This window comes from Urocitellus parryii, chromosome 12, assembly GCF_045843805.1.
Source record: "Urocitellus parryii isolate mUroPar1 chromosome 12, mUroPar1.hap1, whole genome shotgun sequence".
Taxonomy (NCBI): domain Eukaryota; kingdom Metazoa; phylum Chordata; class Mammalia; order Rodentia; family Sciuridae; genus Urocitellus; species Urocitellus parryii.
This window is the reverse complement of record NC_135542.1, coordinates 18793685-18815760: the sequence shown is the minus strand read 5'-3', so window position 1 is coordinate 18815760 and position 22076 is coordinate 18793685. Positions and strand designations below refer to the sequence as shown.

Sequence of the window (22076 nt, the reverse complement as noted above, 5' to 3'; positions counted from 1 at the left end):
CTTCCTCAAACTCTTGGGCTCAAGCGATCCTCCTGCCTCCGCCTCCCAAGTAGCTAGGACTACCACAGGTGCACACTACCCTGACTGAGGAGTCAGCATTGAGAACTGCCTGGTTGTGGGCACTGGTGGCCCTTCACCTGGGCCATTGAGGCTGTCCCTACTCACTCAACAGCGAGAGAAACAACCATCAGATCCACTTAGACAGTTCTTCAGTGGGAAACTGGGATTTGAACTAGGGCTTTCTTTCAATCTGCTGTGTTTTCTTGATAAGCACAGAGTACAGGTTTGCAAGGGCCGCAGCACAGAGAAGGGTGAACAGGGAGCAGGAGGCAGAGGCCTCCACCCGCGACAGCTGCTGCTCCTCCTCTCCCGTTGCTTCTCCCCATGGTGTTGGCGCTAAGACCCTGGGAGACAGAGTGGCTTGCTTTCACCTTAATTAGTGCGGCAATTTGCTAAATTTTGTTTTTCCCCTTTTAAGAGTGTTAATCAATTTTAGCTCAGAATAGATTGGAATGGCACACAAATTACCGCGACAATCCCCAAATGCTAAATTCTGAACATCTCGATCAACCTCAGAGCCTGAAACACGTGAAAAATCAGAAACTCCGGCTGGCATCTCTGTGATCTATTTAAAATGTTATGGCTCTGAAATGAAAAGATAATGGCTTTATAAGGTTTGAAACAAGCAATTTACCAGAATCAGCCTCTTGCCTAGGTGTTGAGTCCTTCCCAAGGTGACTGGAGACAAAGCATCAACGCGTTTCTGCAACGTTCCGTGTTCCTCTAATAATAACAATTTGCTAAATCCGCAAGCATTACAGGGCGCCTATTTTGCACCAGAAATACTGAAAAGAATAAGGTGTGCTTCTTTTCCCCATACCCCATTAAGAATGTTGCAGTAGATAAATGAGAATAGAAAATGCCTTCCTATTCCCTGGGGAGGTTGGGGACGGTGCCCAGAGGAGGTGGTAATGCAACTGGGTCCTAATAGTGGGTAGGAATTGTGACAAGGTAGGTGGGAAGGGCACATGGGACAGAAGGATCAGTATAAACAAAGGCTCAAACACAGAAAAGAAGGCAAAGAGAACTGGAGGACTTCTCTGTTAATCAGAGCTGGGAATGGGGGAAATTATGCAAAAATTACAAGAGATGGTGCTGTTAGAAGAGGCAAGAGGCAAAAAGACAGGGCTTCTAATCAGAATGTGATCTCAGTCTCCATGTAAGCAAGGTGGCACTACGGAAGGACTTTAAGCAAGGATCTCTTTTGGTTGAATCCCTCCGGTCTGACACATAATTATTCAGCATAGTGTTTTTAAAACATCTGCACATATATTCGCTCATTTGAGCCTCTTAGTTACACCGTGAGTTGAAATTTTAACCACCTTCCTACCATTGAGAAAACAGGGCCAGAGGAAGGTGACTCACCTTGCATCTTAAGGCCAGTCAATGACAATACACAAATTCCAACCCAGGTGGCTCAGACTAAGTTCAGGATTTACCTCACTGGGGAACAAAATCCTCTCCAATCCTACCATGGAACACTTTCAGATATGGCCTCCCGCACCGAGGGACTGCATGGATTCTGTGTTAATGGATTGGTTGCCTCAGTAATAATGCCAACCTCCGTCATATCCTGGACATTATCCAGAGGAGCCCTGACGTCTGCCACTGTGAGTCAATTTAAAGGGGCAGAGAAAAGCCCCCCATGGGGACAGGCCAGGGAGGCCTCGGGCTTCCTCCCTCCCCTACCTTGAGCTCATCTGCATTGTAGAAGTCCACGCGCACAGCGGGCACCATCCAGGTCTGGAAGAGCGTGGCCAGGATCTGCTCGGCGATGGAGTCAGCAATGAGGTGGAAGTGCAGAGGGTTCCGTCTGCAGGGGACAGGAGAAGGCCAGGGAGAGTTAGGCCCGGGAGTTCCAGCATCAGGCACATCCCTCCCGAGCTCCCACTTGCCAACAGCACTTGGGAAAGTAATTACATCTGGCGCTTTGTGGTGAGGACACAGCAGTGAAAGGAAGGAGGTCGTTTCTCCGAACCTTGGTGTTTCAGAGAGGTGACTGGCACACACCACAGAAGGTATCAAGGGGCCACCCAAGACAATCCTCTGTTACCAGAGGATGTGTGTTTGTAGAAGTCTCAGGGAGGATGTGGCCAAACATTATGTCTACCAGGGGAACATACGGGCATTAGTGCGGACACACACTGACAGAGGGGCCACATCTTTAGGTCAGCGGTGGACAGCTGGCCAGACACCTCTCCCCAGGCACAGGGTAAGTTGAGTTTCCTGCTTGTTCTTCTCCAAAAGAAAATAGGCTTTCATGATGGAGACATCTAGAGCCCTGTCCTCATGGAAGAGAGGTATTTGGGTCATGGGGTGCCCCCTCTCAAATAGATTAATACTGTTATTGTGGGAATGGGTTCCTTATTAAAGGATGAATTAGACCCTTGCTCTTTCTTGCCCTTCTGCCTTTTCCCATGTGATGACACAGCAAGAAGAACTTTGCCAAATGCTGGCATCTTGATATGGGAACTCTCAGCCTCCAAATTCTTCACTCAATAAATTTTTGTTCTTTAAACATTATTCTCTGGCATTATGTTATAGTAGCACAAAATACAGACACAAAGTCTGAAGAAGAGCAACAGGAAGCTGAATCTAGAGGAATTTTAGGAGAAAAGATCTTACAAATGGGACAAAAACGGAACAGAAGAAGCCAAGGGCAAGAGAGCGGTTCCTGGGTTGGCGACTGAGCACAAGTTTAAGAAGGGGTTGGCCAGGCCAGTTGCCGCTCCTGTATAGATGAATCCATGTCTGAAAATGATTACTAACCAAGAACAAACTGCCACACCTGTATAACTGCCTAAGAGTGACAAACTGAGTGGGTGAATTAAAGAGACAAGTGGCTCTGCAAACTGCCCAAGGGAACCACTGCAGAATCCTGCAGATTCTCCCATTCAACCCTCTAAGGGAAGGGGAGCCCCATGAGAAGCTCCCCTTTCGGAAGCTGCCTTAGTGGTGACTGTGGCCCAAGAGAACATGAGTTTGCTCAGTGGCCAGTGAGCTACCCGAAGGCCAAGGCCAAGGCCAAGGCAGCCAGACAAAGCCACAGCCATGAGAGGTGGTCCACTTATCCCTCAGTGTTGGCACAACCACCTCCCAGTGTCGTACTAGCCACGGCAGTGCCTCGCTCGCGGAGAGTGAATACGTGCAAGCCCACACGACTGTCCGCTAATTGAGCCATGAGGTGGCAATACTAAATGGGCCAAGCTAGGTCTAGCTGCTCCACTGTCCATGCTCTCTGCTCATCTGCTGGTGTTCTTTCCTCTGCAGAGGAGACCCTCTCCCTACTCGAAGACCCTTGCCCATCCTTCAAAATTCTCCTTGTAAGCACTCTCCTCTGGGCCACCTTCTTGAAACCCTTCCTTCTATCTTTCTCCTGCGAACTTGTTTGAAGAGTCAATCGACCATCTTCATGGGGCCTTGGGATACACAATCTCCCAGTCTACCACAAGGCTCCTGAAGACAGGGCCACCTATTCATCCCCATCCACAGTGACCAGGAAAGAGCCTGGCAAATTATTAGTCCACAATACACATGTTCAACAGGAGGAAAAAACAGTGACCTTCCTGTGTCAGCGAAAACGCCATGCTAAAAGTTAAAACTAGTACACGATACCCTCCACACGACAGTTCAGAGTCTATGCCTGAAAATGATTACTAACCAAGAACAAACGGCAACCTGATCCAGAATTCCGGGGTTGGAACACTGGCTTCAGCACTGTCAAGTTACTTCACCTCTCTAGACCTCTCTATCTCCTCTTCAAAACAGAAATGATATTGGTGAGTAATATCACAGTGGGTAATTGTGAGGATAAAGTGAGATAATATGTATATAAAGTGCTCAGTAAAGTACCTGGTACATAATAAGATTCTAATAAATGCTGACTATCACCAATATTACTTTACAAGATATTACTTTACAATATTACTTTACTACTTTTGAATCACCATTTCTAGTGCTGATTGGTGCATTTTTAATAAAATATTTTCAATTAGTTCTCCTATACATAGACCAAAAAAAAAAAAAAAAAGCAATGGTGTGTGTGTATGTGGTGGGGTGTATAAATAAATGCTCAACAAATCACTATGAAGCCTTAACGACACACAAGATACGTTTGGGATACAGTTGGAAGGAGCTAAGAGCTCTCTCTCTCTCTCTTTGGGAGCTAACAATCTGGTAGAGGGAACTACAAGATCTTTAGAACATGTGCCATTCGGCTGGGCTGTCTCACAGAGCCACATAGCTTGTGAACAGAATGCCTACTTGGACAATAATGTGAAGGCACTCCTACAGTGGTGATCCACAACTTGAGCTGTTCAGATCTCTGCAGGAAGCAGAGGACAAGAGACCACCTCTTTGTGGTGGAGAATGTCGAAAGCTTTCGTGGACGATATGGCAATTAAACAGGAGCTCTGGGAGGGTGCAGAAGAAGGCTGGAGGAGGTATCCTACAGTAGAAAACAGAACAAGGGAAAGAGCAGGTGGGAAGGACAGAGCCTGCAGAGGAAAGGGGACAGTCCCACCAGGCTGGATCAGACAGCATACCCTGGACACCTCCTGTATGCCAGGAACAAGGAGGACAAAAAACGAAAGAGAGACAAAGACTTAAGGGTCGACAGGGCCTGAGGATGTGAATTCCCAAGAACTACAAACTTCAGATTATCCAACAGCAAAAGAACCAGACAAGGTCCAGAGGCTCAGCAGGCAGCTGATCAAAGCCATGGTCCTGGGAGACGATGGGCTGGTTGCAGAGCCAAGGAGAAGGGAGCAGGCTCTCAAGGAGGACACTGCCAACCATCCACGGGGCTTCCCGTCTGTGTTCCTCTGCACTGTGTAAAGTCTCTCTCAGGAGCAAGAGTAAATGGGAAATGAAACGCTCCTCGCCTATAGGCCAGGCCTAGGTGTCTGTACCGTGAAAGGGGCTTGTGTTCTTGCCCAGCTTCCCTCAGTAGAAGGATAAGAAAGTGCTTATTTGGAGGACATATGGCCCCCACCCAGTGACACTGGCCCTGTCAGCTTCCTGGCATCAAAGGCTGGCCAACCAGCAGCAGCTGTGTGTCACGCCCGTTAAGAGGAATACTCAGGGGGGTCTACTCATGTTCCACTTTGGGGGACATCAAGAGAACTGATAACTCATCTCCAAATGAGACTGTGGTCCCTGTAAACAACACTTCACGGTGGCCTTTCTAAGGTGCACCATGCCGCACGCAGTGAAAGTATCTGAAAACATTGTCTAGACTACATTTTGCAGAGCCCCTGGGTAAGCCAGAATGTCTCCCCTGAGCATGAACTTGCAAATCCTACTGCCAGCCAGATGGCCCCACAGACCCATGGGATCCTAGGAATCAAGAAGGCCCCAATTACAATGCTGCAAACACACCAAGCTACTGATTATTTGTGGAGTGTTTGTGTATAACTTGCCTCTGCTCTAGAATTCAAACTCCAGGGGACAGAGACTCGGTATGTCACTCATACTGTACCATAGCATTCCCCAGAACCAGCTGGCATATTGAGTGGGGACTCGACTGTATTCTGAATGACTGCATCAATGAACAGCTCAGTTGACTCCCAAAACAGAAACCCCTTTGCCCTTCTTTGGTCCCTTACAAGTTCTTCCTCCAGCATTTCCTGCCAATCCAAAGTGCTTGATTCCCTCAGCCTCACCAGCTCAGTCAGATTAGCTGAATATCTGAGGCGCTTAGCATAGACACTGGCGGGTGGTAAGGACTTGTTTGGTAAACGTCATCGTCATTCTCCCTTCTCCCATCTGGCGCCACCTCATGAACACAGTCACTCCTATTCTCCCTCTCTTCTCCCTTCAACCCATCTTCCATCTCATAAGTACAGTCTCCAAAATGATCACAGAACCTTTGGCCATCGCTCAAGGCATAGGGTCTGGCCTCCTGCAAGGAGCTGACCTTCGAGGATCTCACCCTCTCTGCCTCTCAAAGTTCATGTCTTCCCTCTTCTTCCTCCAAGCCCACACTCCAGCCATATGTGTATCCAGTTCTGCTTGTGACCAGCTCCTGCTCCTCCTGCAGAACAAACGCCAAGGGCACCTCCTCGGGGAGGCTTTCCAGAGCTACCCCACCCAAGGTACCCCATCCCTCACCACTATCCTTGCCAAGGCCCTGTTTGGTTTCTTCCTAGCACTTGTCAATGCTGTGGATCTCCAAACTCAGCTTAGGTCTACCTCCTCTCCTCCTCTAAACTGTGAGCTGCCAGCGTGGAGCGTCTCCAGTTTGATGCAGTATTTATTCTCTTGATCACTCTCTCTCCCCAGTGCTTACAAAGTGCCTGACCATGGTGCAGTTCCAGGCTGAGCCATGTTTTCCTGCAGTAAGTGAGGTGGCCAGGAGGGAGGCCCAGGAGGAGTCCAGGATGGTCCCTTCGCTGGGAAGTATGGGAGGCTAAGTCCAATTCATGGGGACATGCGAGACAGACGATTCACATTTGAAAGAGCAGCTCATAACTTCTGACTGACAGCAGTCAAGAAGATTACTTCATTCTCCATTTGTGTGATTTCTGAGTCTTATTTCATGTTCAGTTCATAATTCATGAGGGTTGATTCCCCAGCCCTGTGATGGCAGAGGCCTACACGTTCCAACATCAGCTACAGGCTGTGAACCTAGAGCTTATTCTCTCGTTCAAAGAATGATTAGCACCAGTTACACAAGTATTAAGGACATATTTACTCCAAAGTGAATTTTACCAACTGAAGTTAATAGAAGCCCCTTCCAAAGGAATGATTTTCTCAATAAATGATTCAAGGCTATGGAGCTTTATACCTGTGAAACACCTAAATAGTCTTTTACGCCAGTCACTAATTGTACATGCATTTGGGGGAGCACTGCTTTAGATCTGTAACAAGAGGTGTCTGGGGACAGGTGGCCCCACCTCGCTGGCCTGGCTTACAGCATCCCAGAGGCGGCTACAGACATCAGCCATTTTCCTCCAACAGTCCTCGAGGTGCAGAGGGAAGTAAGCACAGTGCCTTCAGCGGGGCCTGCAACTTCTGTCCTAATGAGCAGCGCTCCTGCTTCCTCTGTTTCCCAAGAGGCTCCCCTGTTCCAGGTCTGGATGCAACAGACACAAGGTGACAAAGGAGCCAAGGTGACGTTTTTCTCCTGCTTTCCCTTTCTTATGCTGTGGGGAATGAACTGCAGCCCCCGCAAGGGCATCTGGGGTCTGTTGATATTAACATACACAAGAAGGCCTTAGGAGCTGAGATCATCTCTAATTATTAAGTTACGATGTGATGGCAATTTTAGGAGATGAAAGAGCCTGTGACAGCACTGCGAATGCTCAGTGAATCTGTGACACTTAGGAGATTTAATAGAACTCATTTCAGAAAATCACCACAGCTGGGATGAGGGTTTTCAGCGTGAGTCCTTGGTCTGAGGGAGGTCAAGTGGCCTTGATGATAAGGGAAGATTCAAGGACAAGTCAGTAATGCTCTCCATGGGAGAAGAACAGAGGAGCTTTCTAGAAAAATCAAAAGGCCTAGTGATGCAGCAACAGCATGGAGGTGGGACTTAGAACAGCTACGGGGGGATCTTTGGATCAGCACCTGGGAGGGAACAAGCATCTTCACATCTCAGGCCCTTGGTTTCCCACCCATTTGCTGGACTAGCAGCATCCACTGTATCGGGCTGAGAAGTTCCAATGCAATAGCCCACGTGGAGCTCGGCAGCTCACCTATCAGGTGAGTTCTCTTTGGACTCACATTTGCAGCATGGCCAAAGAGCACAGAGCTCCTCTTTGGTCACAGATGCTCCTCACCCATGCTATCGTCTTCAGTCTGTCCAGATGCCAGAAGCCCAGCCTTTAAAAGCTCTATGCATCTACACTCAGCACCTCAAAAACACAAGTCTGAGAAGGAGAAAGATAATTATGAAGATCACAGTAATGAGCAGGATGTCTGTACTACCACCCAAATTGATGACTAAAACTAGAAACAAAAATAAAGATACTAAAGATAGTATCTTTGCTCTGGTAAAGAGCTCAGACTCGGAAGCTATATTGAGGGGGCTCTAAGCTGGCCTGGACCACCCTCTTGGAGTCACCTTAGGTCATGACCTCACATTCTTGGTCCTGAGTTTCACTGTCTGGAAAATGACGTAATGAAAGTGCCCCTGCAAGGAGGCATAGGGGATTCAGCACTTAGAACAGAACCTGATGCAGAGGGAGCTCTCTGGTAGGTGGGGAATGAGCCAAAGCGCAGTGACTTGCCTAGGTCACCAGCTCCTGCCAGGAGGAAACTAGCACCTCGGTGGGCTTCCTGTTCACAGTCAAGTCTCACTCCCACCTTGACAACCTGAAAGATTTTTCTGCAGGAGTGTCCTGGAATCAGCAATGAGACAACCACAGGCACACTCTGGCCACAGACACGCTTTTACCCTCCCCGCTCTCCAGGGGCATCAGGGAAGTTTTTAAAAACAGTAAGAAGAAAAACTGCTTGATATGCAAAGTAAGGGAAATAACTATTTTCTCCCTGACAACAGGAATGCAAACTGAGAGCCAGTAGATCATCCTGGCAAAAAAACATTAAAATTTTACAAGCCATCCACCCTCTTGCCCAGGAGGTAAATGCTTAGTTACTAAATAAATATTTATTTTCTCTGCCTGCTAAGTGCTGGGTTTTCTTCAAGAGCAGCAATATTTCCCAGTTGATTTACCATTGGGATTGGTGTTCCTGGCATTCTCCAAACTTTTCACTGAATATTCTTCTGCGGAGGTGACATGGGTGTGTATTATGCTATTTTCTACTAATATTAAAACATCATCACATACACCTTGTATCTTTTTTTCTCATCCACCTTTTTTTTTTTTAATCAACATAAAGGCTGTGTAATGACGGGACCCAAAAATATACGAAACGGAGAAAATATAAACAAAGTTCACCAAACACTATTTGCAAAAGTGACATTTTCATATATTTTCTGCTATTTTCTCATCCCTGTATTTTGACCCTGTACGTGCGTGCATGCCTGTCTGGACATTGGAGTTCAGGTGACACATTCTATTTTCAATTTTACTTTTGCTCATTTTAGATCATCTGCATTGCTCTGTGTGATGACATATTTTCTAAAGCTGAGTGCACGGTTTATTATAAGAAGATATTCAATTATTCTTATTGTTTTAAAATACATTCAATATTTTTGAAAAGGTTTTTCTCTAGCTTGGGTCATCCTATGAGGACAAGGCCAAGGCCTTTGGCATATATAATGAAATTTGTTTCCAAAACTTTACAGCAACAAATTTTCTCTGCGAGTATTGGTGGACAAGAGTGCTCACATAACTCTCTCACCGCCTTTTAAAATATAGGATGCTCACTGTCACCACTGCAGAAGGAAAATTGACATAACAAAGCCACACTTAAGTGGAAATTTGCTGAAAATCCTGCATGGAAAATAAATATAATGACTGTAATTAACAGTGAAAGCCCAAAGAAGCACTGTGTGTCACTATTATTATATTATTAACATTAGGAAGGCTCTTCATTTGTCAACATATTTCATAATCATGTCTTAGTAAATCTCCATATGTGTTTGGGAGGCAATGAAGCTATTTATAGCTGGACTTTCTGAGCTGAAAGTCTGTTTAATGTCCTTTTGTCTTGATATCCCAACTCATTATCACCAGCACTTCAGTTCACACAATCCTTCTTATTCCTAGGATTTCAGAGACTGGGGTGGGCTTCAGTGGTATTTGGTCCAGGAAGATCAAGCAGCCATTCACAGAGTGGCAGAATATTCATTACAAACATTAAACTGCCTGTATTCCCCAAACCCAGGGCCCACATGGAAGGGAGTCCTGCCGGCAGCTGCTGACAATAAAACTGCTATTTTTAATTTTAACCTCTTTGTGCTGCATGGTGACTGTAGGAGTGAAAGTTTATACTCAACAGGGTTTTCACAATTTCAGCAACTACTGGATGATGTGATCTGTAGCAAAAGCAACAGGAATAAAATTTATACTCGACAATAACCTAGGAAGATCCTGTGACCTTAAAATTAGTCATAATTGAGAAATAGCATAATTGAATATCTATAATCATGCAAATACCCTTTTTTCAGAACAGTGGGCTCTTTCTATCAGGGAGACAGGCAACAAACACCAGCAGAGACTCACTCATCTCATCTGACTCGGCTCAGCTAACACGGCCCCTGGTTTTAAGCACCAGGCAAAGGCTGCAGAACCACAGGCGGCTCGGACATGGCACAGCAGCCTGGGCCGTGTGGGATGCACATCCCCCCTGGAACCGGAAGACCACGGGGTTGAGCCCATTGGCCATTCTTTCCCTGACAGTCCTCTTTCTTCCTCCAGTGGGCAACTGAAATCATAGTCCTAAGTAGACAGAGGAGGAAGAAGAGGTGGGAGACCCCTTCTCTAACTGACACTATTATGTAGGTTTCCTGCTCCCTTCTTCCACCAGGTCCCCACTGCAATAGGACAGCCAAGTTGATGTTTGGCTAACCTGCAGCTACATACAGCCACCTGTGTGTGTGGGGGGAGGGGGCGGTTCAAAAGAAACACCAAGGTGAGTGCAAGAAGAGGTCCATGATGTAAACCAAGAAAGCTGGAGTGAACGGCTTCGGAGCAAAAGCTAAGTGATACAGGAACTTAAGAGTTTAAGTGACCCGCTGAAAGTCACTCAGCTGTGTGGTGGCAATTCTGAATAAAGTCAGAAACTGAACTAAGTCTAGGCTGGGCCTGTCAGCTGGTTGATTGAATGAATGTATCTCCAGGTTCTTCACTACCCGAGGCCCCAGAGTCACTTGGTAAACAAGTGCACATTCATCAAGCATCAAGATATTTGCTAAGACATATATTTGCTAAGATAATGGAGGATACAGAAAAATAAGGTATAGTGAAGCCTACATTCTGCCACAGAAAACATACTTTGGATACACAGAGAACAAGGTAGGAAATACGACAGAAAGATGCACAGGGTACTGCCATCTGGTGGAAGAGAGGCCAACACCACAGGTGAGGGGCACAGAAGGGCTCTCCGTTAAAGGGTTACCTGTGAAGACTTCCATGGTAAGAGGTTATCATGATTTGTATCTGGAACGTCACCAAAGGCTCATGTGTTGGAGGCTTGGTCACCAAAGCAAAAATGTGCAGAGGCGGGGCTATGAGGAAGTGATTGGATCATAAGGGCTCTCATCTCCTCTGTAGATTAATCCATTGATGCATTAGTAATTGGATGCCATCAGTGGAAGGTGGAAGAAACTGTAGGAGGTGGGGTCCAGTTGGGGGAAGAAGACCCCTGGGGATGTCCCCTAAAGGGTACACCCTGGGGCTGGGGTTGTGGCTCAGCAGGAGAGCTCTTGCCTTGCAATTTGAGGTACTGGGTTCGACCATCAGCACCACATAAAAATAAATAAACAAAATAAAGGTGTCATGTCCATCTACAAGTAAAAAAATGAAAAATAATAAGAAGAGAAGGTAGATCCTACTCCTTCCTCTCTCTCAGTCTGTCCCCACTGCTTCTGTCACTTTCTTTCTTGGCCCCAGGTGCCGTGAACAATGTCACTTCACCATGCCCTTCCACCATGATGCTCTGCCTCACCAAAAGCCCCCCCCCCATGAAGCCAGCCAACAATGGACTGAAACCTCTGAAACTGTGAGCCAAAATCAGTCTTTCTCTAAGGCGTTGATCTCAGGTATTTTGTCACAGCAACACAAAACAAGCAGTGGAGGGAGCTGCCACTGTGGGTGTGGCAGAAGAAGAAGAGGGACGAAGTGTTGAGATGGCCTGCCAGGAAGAGATCAGCCAGTGAACCCCTGGAGAGGCCAGGGAGCTACGAGCAGCTCAGAGTTGCAGGGCATGAAGCCAAAGCAGGAGAGGAGGGACAGGGATATGGAGAATGGCCTCAGAGCCCCCCCCACACACACACACACTGTCATAATGTCACGGGCAAAGAGGTTCACAGCTGCCTGTCTGAAACAGCATTCTGGTGTCAGAAGAGGTGGGTCTGAAGGGCAGGAAGACATCTGTGAGTCAGAGAACAGGTAGACCTAGGCTGTGACAGCCACAGTGGGATGCAGAGGAAGGGGTGGACCTGAGGGACATCTACGGAGAGCCGCAAGGCATGATGACAGACAGCCTGGTGGGGGGACTGAGGGAGAAGGTGGAACCCCAGGGTCTCGCAGGGTTGGCATGTCTTGGTATCGCCCATCCCTAGTTGGGCCACATGTTGGGCCACATGTTGCAATTCAGGTGTAAAGCTTTACCCTGAACTCTGAGAGCTTCTCAAGACTCTGACTCTGACGAGAACCTTCTGGAGCCTGCCTTGGTCATCTGATATACCCTGCACTATTTATTGTGGATGAGCTTCCTCTGAACTCTTGGTAAGAAGTCAGCACAGAGCCGAGGCCACGAGCTGGAAATGCAGACATGATTCTGGATGTGAGTATGTCTAGATGTCAACCAAATGGTGAGAGGACAGAAGAAACATCCTATGAGAAAGCAAGTAAATGGTGAAAGTTTAACTTAGGGAAGACTCTCGAGAGGCACCTCTGCTTTCAGGTGGATGAGAAACCAGTTCTCAAACTGGTTCCATAACTGAGTCCACCAGGGCCAACGAATATAAGCTATGGGCACGTGTAGATTTCAGTTTAATATAAAGCAGGACTTCTCAACAGTCACAAAAACCCAGAGATGGGCCAGAGAAAGTAATGTGTATTAGTTTAGGAGGGCTGCCATAACAAAATGCCCCAAATAGCTGGCTGAAATGACAGAAGGTCATTTTTCTGAGTTTTGCAGGTTAGAAATCGGAGATCTCTTCAGGCCACCCCTCCTAGTGTGCAGAGGGCTGTCTTCTCACTGTGTGTTCACATGGTCTCCCTCTCTAAGGGTCTGTGTCCTGATCTCCTTTTTCCTAAAAGACCTGTCATATTATATTAGGGCCCACCCAAATAGATCTATTAAATTTATACACCTCTTTTATGTTCTTATCAGCAAACAGTGGAATTTTGATGTATCAGGTTTAGGGCTTTGAGATATGAATTTTGGGGAGACACAAGACATAACCTTCCCCAAGGCAGGTATATAAAAAGAGAGATCTGGTGAATGGCAGCAGATCTGGTGAATGGCAGCACCTAATCTGGGGTGACTTGGAAGGTCCCTCGACATCTGAGAGCTACAACTCTCACCATGGCAAGGCAGCACCTAACTGCTGCCAGGAAACATTATGACCACAATAACCTTCCCAGGACTGGGGAGAAAAATTGTGTTTTCATGGCAGCAAGAAAGATGGGTGTAATGTCACTCTTATTTAACCCTCCCCCAGGCAGCCAGGGAGATACCCCAGCCCTTAGAATGTAAAGGATGCTCCTACCTGTGAAAGAGGACGGACTTGACCAAGGTGACGACGTCTCGGCTGGCATTGTATCCGGCACAGACGATGGCGACGTGGATCGTCTGGGAGGAGGAGAAGAACACAGGATGAACACTGAGACAGGCAGGAGATGGCCTTCCCAGAGTTGCGGCCCCGCAAGGAAGCAAAAGCCCTTCTTTAAAGTTGGGATCATTAGACAACAAAGGGCACCATCTGCCTCTGTGAGAGGATCACAAGACAGTTTTATTAAAGCCTTTTTAATTGGTTTATGGAGCTATCATCATTTGGAAGCCATTAAGACTCTTCAATTACATTTTGGGGACGAGAGAAATGGTGATTGGTTCAAATAGGCAAACACTGTGTCCCCTGCCCCCAAGCACAAAGACAAAGATGACTGGTAAAATAGAGGAGGAAGAAATACACCCTGAAAGGATAAATCAACCACCTGGGTCCAGAGGAGAGGCCATGGCTCACACAGTTTGTGTGAATAAATAAATATCACCACTTTACCACTTGAACCAAATCACAGAAAATTGGAAACAGATGATCATTTGCTTTGATACCTTTACTTCTGTTTCATTACTCAGAGTCGATCAACTCTATACTTCAAGTGACACAGATTTATTACAGAATGCCTAAGATCCTAAGGATCTATTTTAGCTCAGCCCATGGTATTGCTTCATTATTTTATTATTTTGTAAGTAATAAAATATAACTTCATGTTGGATGATATATTCAAGCCATGAATATATCATCCAACATTGTTCTTCCCAAAATATTAGCCCAATTTCTGCGCGTGCTCACTTACTCTTTAGGAATTTTACTAATTGTTTGAAGGTTCTAGAGGACCTGTTAGACTCCTAATGGACAAACCATACAACATACTCCAGAGAACGGACGAGTGCCATAAGAAGAAAATAAGGTCAGCCTACAGCAATGGGCAGCTGCCTGCCCTCGGCTGGGAGGAGCCCTGGCCATGGCACCAGGGCTGCTGGGCAGCAGAAGCCTCCACAGCCCTGCAGGGAGCCTGGAGCACAGCTCTGCCTAACCATGCTCAGCCCTGGACAGATGCACATGAGTTCCCATCACAGGCTCGAGTGTGACAGTCCCAGGTGCATGCCTGTCATGCCAGCCACCAGGGAGGCTGAGGCAAGAGGAACGTTTGAGGTCAGCCTTGGCAACTTAGACCCCGAGGCAAAGGGGAAATACTTTTACAGGGGTCTCTGAGGGTGTAGCTCAGGTAGGTCACTTGCCTCACAGGCTCAAGGCCCTGGGTTCAATCCCCAGAACCCACGTACACACAAAAAGTGAACTTGGAATATTGTTTAAAATGATGGATCAGGTACACACAAGGACTTCAATATGACCTCTCAGAGGAGCTCAATTTGAGATCAGACTGAACAAAAGACCACCTGGACCATTGACTCAGTGTCTGAAACCCTCTGTGAGCATGGGAAGCACTGCTGGCAAGACACCAGAGGGCCAAAGCACTTGTGCCCCCTGCAGGGGTGTCTCTTGTCTACCGCCAAAGACTGTTCCCCTCCTGGGGCAGCTGAGAGCAAGCTGGGCCTTGGAGCAAGGACTAGTGCTTTAGATATAGACTATGCAAGCAAGGGGCAATGTCTTTAATAAAACTAAAATTAAAAAGTCACATTGAAAAAATTTTTAAAAGAAGAAAATAAGGTCAAGTAGAGGAAGCCCATTTTCACAGGAAAAAATCCCCCAGTGAAAAGCATCAGAATAGATACCAAGAAAAATACCAACAAAAACAGTGTGCTCCCACTATGTATCTACTCAACATGCAAAAGTTAGAAAGCTAGATAATACAATCCTGGCCACAGGTAGAGATATGCAGAAGAGCCACCTGGCAGTGCTTAGTCAAAGAAGTAAACATGCACACTTTGACCTAGAAATTCCACCTGTGTGTAAACCAGGCGGTGCTTAAGCAGTTTCACAAGGGGACATGCACAGGGAAATTTATCCTCAGGTTCTTATAGAGTTGTCTGTGCTTACAGGGAGTTGATGGTTGTCAAGATGCCCACAGCTGCGAAAGTCAAAAGCTAAAAAAATAATAGATGCCAACCTGGATATATTAATAATCCCGTATCTATGATCACCTTCATAAGGTAGCTTCCCAACTTCTGTGTGGAAGTGTGTTTCTCCTTGGCCCTTACACTGTTGTGGAGACCACTAGGAGTTCAGCTTTGTGCAGGATCATCTGACCTGGACTTTTTGCAAGACCTGTACAGCCCTCACACATGCTCAGATGCTACAGGACTTTTCAGACCAGTCCAGACAACAGTAGGCATCCATTCATTGTCTGCACTCTACAGATTCCTAGATGCACGACATTCATTACCATCAAATGCAGAATTTTCATCAAAAACTAATATATATATCATTCCAATCTGAATCAAGAAAATCGGAAATATCCCCAAATCCAAAGAGTGGATCCCCATTGTGATGCTACAAGTTGAAAATTCCACAGCTGACCTCATGGGATGGTTCACAGTCAAAAGACAGCTGCATGAAAAATATTACATGACCTTCCTGCTATGTGAAAAGTGGCATGTGAAGTACACATGCATGTCTTCCTCAGACATGGGTTCATTTGCAAGGCACCTTGTGCAATTGAAAATACTCCAAAAGGGGAGAAATCAGAACCATGTCTCCAAAGTATTTCAGCAGAGACCAACTCCATCTGTCTATCTATCTCTCAGTGAGTGTGTGTGCTCTTGTGTGTGTTTGTGTGTCTTTGTTTGTGTTTGTACCATCATAGCTGATACTTCATTGCCCCCATTGGAAAACTGACTCAGATAATGCCATCTGCCAAACTCCTAAAAACCAAAGTTCTTGCTGATAGAATGAAACATTCCTTCCTGTTGGTTTGGATGTGTCCTTTAGGAATCACTGCTACATTTAGTATACTCAAATCATCACAGTAGATCAGGTAACAAAAACATATATATTTTAAAATAATAATATATTAATGGAAACAACAAATACAGGATAGAGTAACAACTGTGTTACTAAACAAGGTCAAGGACAATGGCAAACTATAGATTCAAACTTTGAAGAAAATAGTAATCAATGTAAATATTCCTGGGCTGCCTCAGCCCCGCCCAGGCACACAGCAGCAGAATGGTTTTGCAAGCATCCTCAGGAGGGCAGGAGCCTTCTTTCCAGGACGAGAGGGAGGTTGAGGCTCGATCCACCCATCATTCTTTTGGGAGAGGCTCCTTTTCCTCAGCACAAAGTTGGATTTTTTGTGAGGATTCTTGGCATAAAATACGTTGGCCTCTGCTGGAATCCTCAGCTCTGGGGAGAGAGGGGTGTACAAAAAGAAGGTGGCACTCAGGAGGTGGTGCTCCCTAGGACACGCCAACATCTGAGAGCCTGTGCCAGAAAAGGCCAGAGCCACACACCTGAGAGCTCTCCAATTCAGCACCAATACCAACAAAGACAGCCTCCACAGTCCTCCCTGAGGAAGAACTAGGCAGAGCACTTCAACAGACCTAATGTCTGTTCCTACCAAAGGCTTTGGACTCCAGAATATCTCAGGTCCTCTTGCATCTGCCAAAGCACACCACTAGGGTTTGCATCTGAAATCTCCCACAAAAGGCTCCTGTGCCGAAGATTCAGTCCCCACATGAGCCATCTTCATAGGTGGGTTTGGAGGGAAGCATTGGATGGTGAGTGCTCTGATGTCAACATGAAATTCTCATTCAAGATGAATACACTACTGGGGGGTGGGAGGGACTGGAAGAAAGGTTGAGCATGGTTGGAGGAAGACCTAAACAGGGTTGTGCCCTGGGCAACAGTACCTTGTTCCTGTTGGCTCCACTGAATCCTCATTCTCCAAGTAGAGGTCCTCCCTCTCCATCTTTCTCTCTCTCCCTCTCTGCCAGCCTCGTTCTCTCTCTCCCAGTCTATGCCTTTGTGGCAAGGGCTGAGGAGCTCTCCACTGCCACACACTAGAGCTTTATGGACAGCCTCAGTGCACAACCAAAGAGAAAGCTATAAAACCCAGAGAAAAGGCCTAGGATTCCTCCTCAGTGAGGACAGGCTGACCAGCACGGATACCACGTTAGAGCCATGCTTCTGCGTTGGTGGAGCCCGCCTCCATGTGAACCAGGCTTCTGAGAATGGAGGCCACATTCCAAATACTGCCCTACTGAGAACAATGGTTCCAAAGACCAGCAAAGGGACTGCTTCCCTCCAACATGGTGTATGGCCCAGTGGTGCCATGACCCCGAGTGGGGGAATACAACAGCCGCTTCTCCTTCCTCTGAACATGTGTTTCCTGTCGCCCTCCTCTAACCTAGAGCCTGTTCTCCATCCCTTCTGGGTTGGATGTGGAGATCTCTGCTATGAATTTCTTAGGCTACCAAGGCCCCAGACAGACTTCCTCTTCCATAGACTCTACTAACCTAACAGTAGGTTAAGATAGGAGACAAGTGATCCTAGAACTCATAGGGATGGTGGTCTTCAGGGTACATAGGCTGGGATAATGGCTGCTGTGGTGTTTGGCTCACAAAAACCAACCAACCAACCAACAAAAAAGCGCTGGCATTATTATCAGATGAGCTCTGTGGCTAAGTGCTCAGGAAGCCCTCATCTGACTTTAGTTAGGGATCACAACCTGGCTATTGTGATCACTCCTTGCCTAGTGGACTCAGGTGCGTAAGACCATGGAATTTATGCAAAAACAGATGATTCAGGCTGTCTCCCAGGCTGTGTTTTCTTCCCAATTTCATCCTGTTACTGCTTGCTAGAATCCTGGCAATGCTCTGCCCAGGCAGTGGTTTTTTGGTCACACAGAAGGCTTTCAATAGTACTGCTTCAGTCCACAAAATGCCAGTTCCCTCTTTAGCCCATGCATTCCCATGTTCCTTTGAAACCACTCCTATCCCAGACCATGAAAACATACTGCTCCTGGAGAGAGGCTTTCCTCCTCACTCCTCAAAGATGTCAGCTTTGGATGCCTGTTCATGTCCAGGGGAGGGCACCTGGTGGGGAGCCGCAATATCCACTGGGGTATACTATTGGACCTCAAGACCTTCCACCAGCAGAAGTGCAGTTGGCTTTGTGCACGAACCCAACACACCTGTTGGAGTGTTCTTGGGGGTCAGAGACTACTCTTTGTTGCTAAGAGTTGACCTGAGTCCACATCCTGACCCTTGCTCTCTGCCATCTGATTGTCTCACTTACTCTGACGGCGAGAGATGATTTGGCCCAGCTCATAATCCTCTGGATTCTCCTCAGTAAGGAAGTGTAGGTCGAGGGCGCTGCGGATGACAACAGGAGCCCTATCCTGGCAGGTCACCTGGAGCAGCATGGGAGACAGGCCTTCAGGAAATGGGCCTTGAAGTGACTACTCAAGGACAGTGGGCAGGGGCATTCTGGAGGCACCTCCACTCTAAATACAAGGGCAACATCCATGACCCTACTACCTGAGGCTGACCTCCTGCTCATCGTGTGGGCTCTTCCCATAGGCTACTAGCCCAATCCTTGTACATAGGACTTCCTGGGCCTGCCATTGCTCTTTGTGGAGCTGCACTCCTCTCGGAGTGAAAGGACCCCACTACCTGCATACAGATGCAATCTCATCCCACAAGTTGGGAGGAATGGGACAATAGCCTCCAAGATCCCAGGTATGCCCGAGGATGCAGGCGGCATTGGGAATGGCCTAGGCACGAAACCTAGAGGCTTTGGTCTGGATTGCCAGGGCCAAAAACAGACCCAGGAACATGACCACACACAGGAGTGCTGAAAGATAGCCACGAGAGCTCCTGGCCTCCAGAGGCTCAGTGCTGGCTGGGATGTAGGAGGGCACCTCATCCGGCAAGGGTGGTCATTGGGTTACCTGGACATTTAGTGTGCTTGCTCCACATCCATATCGACTCTGCAGAGAGACTCTCTCAGCTCCTTGTTCAAGGAACATGGAGAACCTCACACTGCTGTCCTCCTCCATAGACGTCAGCATCCCATACAAGGGAACCTGCAACCTAGTTCCTGTCCTATTCTCATCTGTCACCCATACCTGTCCCTGCCCTTCTGGACTGCATGCTGCCACCTGACACACAGACTCCCTCAGACATGGCAGTGGACAAGCTGCTGCACTCGCTCATCTCAGCTCCAGCCCTTCACACTGACCTCTCCCTTCTTGATTCCCATCTATCCTCCTGATCATCCAGAAGCTCCAAATTCAAGAGGGCATGAGTAGTCCATGGTATTGGACCAGTGTCTGCTCCCCATCCAGGTGTAAGTACCACGGGACACCCCTGCTCCCAGGCTTACCAGAACACTCTTGGCCATCTCTGGACTTTGTGTTTCTAAGTGGACACGAATTAAGCAGGTGTCTCCCACCTGCTTGTGGGAAAGCGGCCTGGAGGACTTGCAGGTTGATTCTGAGAACTGTGGGGGATGGAACATCAGCAAACGCAGAAACAGAAAGCCACCCCAGACTGTCAGTTGGCTCTATGGGCTTCCAGCAAATATGTCCAGGTGCTGAGGCTTCTTATTTCCTCAGGTCGGAGTGGAATGGCAGCACATGCACAGCTTGAATAAGGTAGGTGTTTACCTCCTTTCCCTTGACCTGGGGGCGTTTCCTCACGATGAAATATTGTATTCCCAGATTCATGGACAGACACACGAGTGCGTGGTCAGAGACCTTGATTTCTGCAGAGCGAAGTGGAGAGAACTGTTAGGTGGCACTCAAGGATTATACCACAAAACACCCACAACCCCTGAGAGTCTCCGCCAGGCCCATCACACTTTGGTATTTTGGGGCCAAGGCCCACTTTCTCTTGGCTGTCAGTTATCCTGAGCCCACTGTGGATCATGTCTCCCCACTGTCTGATTGTCCTACTTACTCTCATCCTCAGACATCATATACAGCAGCTCAAAGTTGTCCACATCCTCATGCTGCAACAAATTTTGGTCCAAGGCCCTGCGGATGAGGCTTGTCACCGTCTCCTGAAAGGTCACCTGGATCAGGGTGGGACAAATGTCATCAGAGAATGGCTTTTAGAAGAGCTACCCAGAAGACTGTGGTCAAACATTCAGGAGAAATCTCAGCTACACATACAAGGGCACAATCTTGTTATCCTGCTACCTGAGTGTGTCCTCCATATACCACCTGGGTTCTTGCAATGTGCTACTAGAACAATCCTGGTACAAATATCTGCCTGTACCTGCCATCTCCCCTCCCCCTGGGGAGCCACATTCCACTCATGTCAAAGGACCAAACTGCCTATGCACAGACACACTCTCATCTCACTGAGATGAGAGCAATGGGCCAGGGATCTATCTGCGCACCAAGTGTGATCTGGGATGCAGGCTGCCTTTGTGGGTGGAAGAGGCAGATGCACTGAAAATTTGGGTCCTGACTGCCATGACACAAAACAGACTCAGATACAAGAGTGTGCACTTGAGTGCTTCATGATAGCTTTGAGAGGCCCTGGCCTCTGGAAGCTCGGTGCGGGTCTGGTTGTAATGATGTACTTGACTCAGCACTGGCAGTCACTGAACATGTCTCCTCTGCAGCTGGACACCTGCAGCATTAGCGTGTCTACTGCACATCCATAGAAATTCTGCCAAGAACCCCTTTAGCTCCGTATTTACATACATGCAAAGCCTAACATTCCGAAGCTTTGGCATGACCCCCCAGGTGATCCCGACCCCAAATTCCTACACCTAGTCATGCTAAGGAGGTTCTCTTCCCTGCCACCAGGAACACATCCCCTCCTACACATGTGACAAGTCACTGCCACCTCCTCTGCTCCAACTTCACTCATTGAGAATACCAAGTTCTAGGCACTGCAGCCTGCACCCTGGACATATCTCTGCCTTCATCTGTCCACAGCACTTCCGTCTGCACTTATGGCCTGCAAAACCCACAATACACAGGCCCACTCACCACTGAAGCTGGGCATGCTGATGCTCTCCCTCCTCAGGTCAAGCCCTTAAGACGGACCTCTCTCTTCTTTATTTCCCACCATAGCCCTGGGGTTGGCTGTGTCTCCTGCCTTCCACTGTGTGGACACCCAGGAGGCAGCCCTGCTGTCGGGCTTACCGGGATGCGCTTTGTCTCCCTCAGGCTCTGTCCCTCTAGGAGGACGTGAACAACGCGGCTGTCTTCCACCTGCTCGCTGGAGTGAAGCAGTGAGGAGCTGCTACTGGTGACTTTTCTCATGCAGCACTCATTGCTTTGGGTGGCCTGGGGCAATGATCCTGCAGCCACTGCAGAGCTGCTGCTCACAGCTGCTGGGGTCCTGGATGCCACTGCCACAGAAGGTTCCAAGAACTGTGGGGGATGACAACATCAGCAAAGCCCAGCAACTGCACCCCACCCAGCCTGGCAGTTGGCTCTGTGGGCATTCTACAACATCCATCCAGAACCTGAGGTTCTTGTCCCCTTGGAGGATGTGGAGTGGCACCAGGAGTAAAGACTGAAGAAGGTGGCTGTTTACCTCCTTTGGTTTGACCTTCAACGACTTGCTGGCATCTGTTTCCCTAAGAAGAAAGTCATAATGCACTCCTCCAATCAGGCCGTGATATACTGTCGCATCAGCAGGGACCCTCAGCTCTGGAAAGGCAGGGGCAGAGGCGTGGTAGGTGACACTCAAGGAATACACTACCCAACATCCCCCACAACTGAGAGCCT

At 47.8% G+C, this 22076-nt stretch overlaps 1 protein-coding gene across 1 annotated transcript in view; it reads right to left on the bottom strand.

The window, feature by feature from the left end:
• LOC144249643 (xylosyl- and glucuronyltransferase LARGE1-like) overlaps positions 1 to 18687 on the bottom strand; it is a 255934-nt gene extending 237247 nt beyond the window's left edge. The window contains exons 1-3 of the mRNA XM_077791753.1: positions 18620 to 18687; positions 13409 to 13491; positions 1750 to 1873 (exon numbers count right to left, since the gene is read on the bottom strand). Of these exons, the coding sequence (XP_077647879.1) occupies positions 1750 to 1873; positions 13409 to 13491; positions 18620 to 18652 (240 nt within the window). The 5' untranslated portion in view covers positions 18653 to 18687. The remainder of the gene's footprint in view (positions 1 to 1749; positions 1874 to 13408; positions 13492 to 18619) is intronic.
• Between the last annotated feature and the right edge of the window lie 3389 nt (positions 18688 to 22076).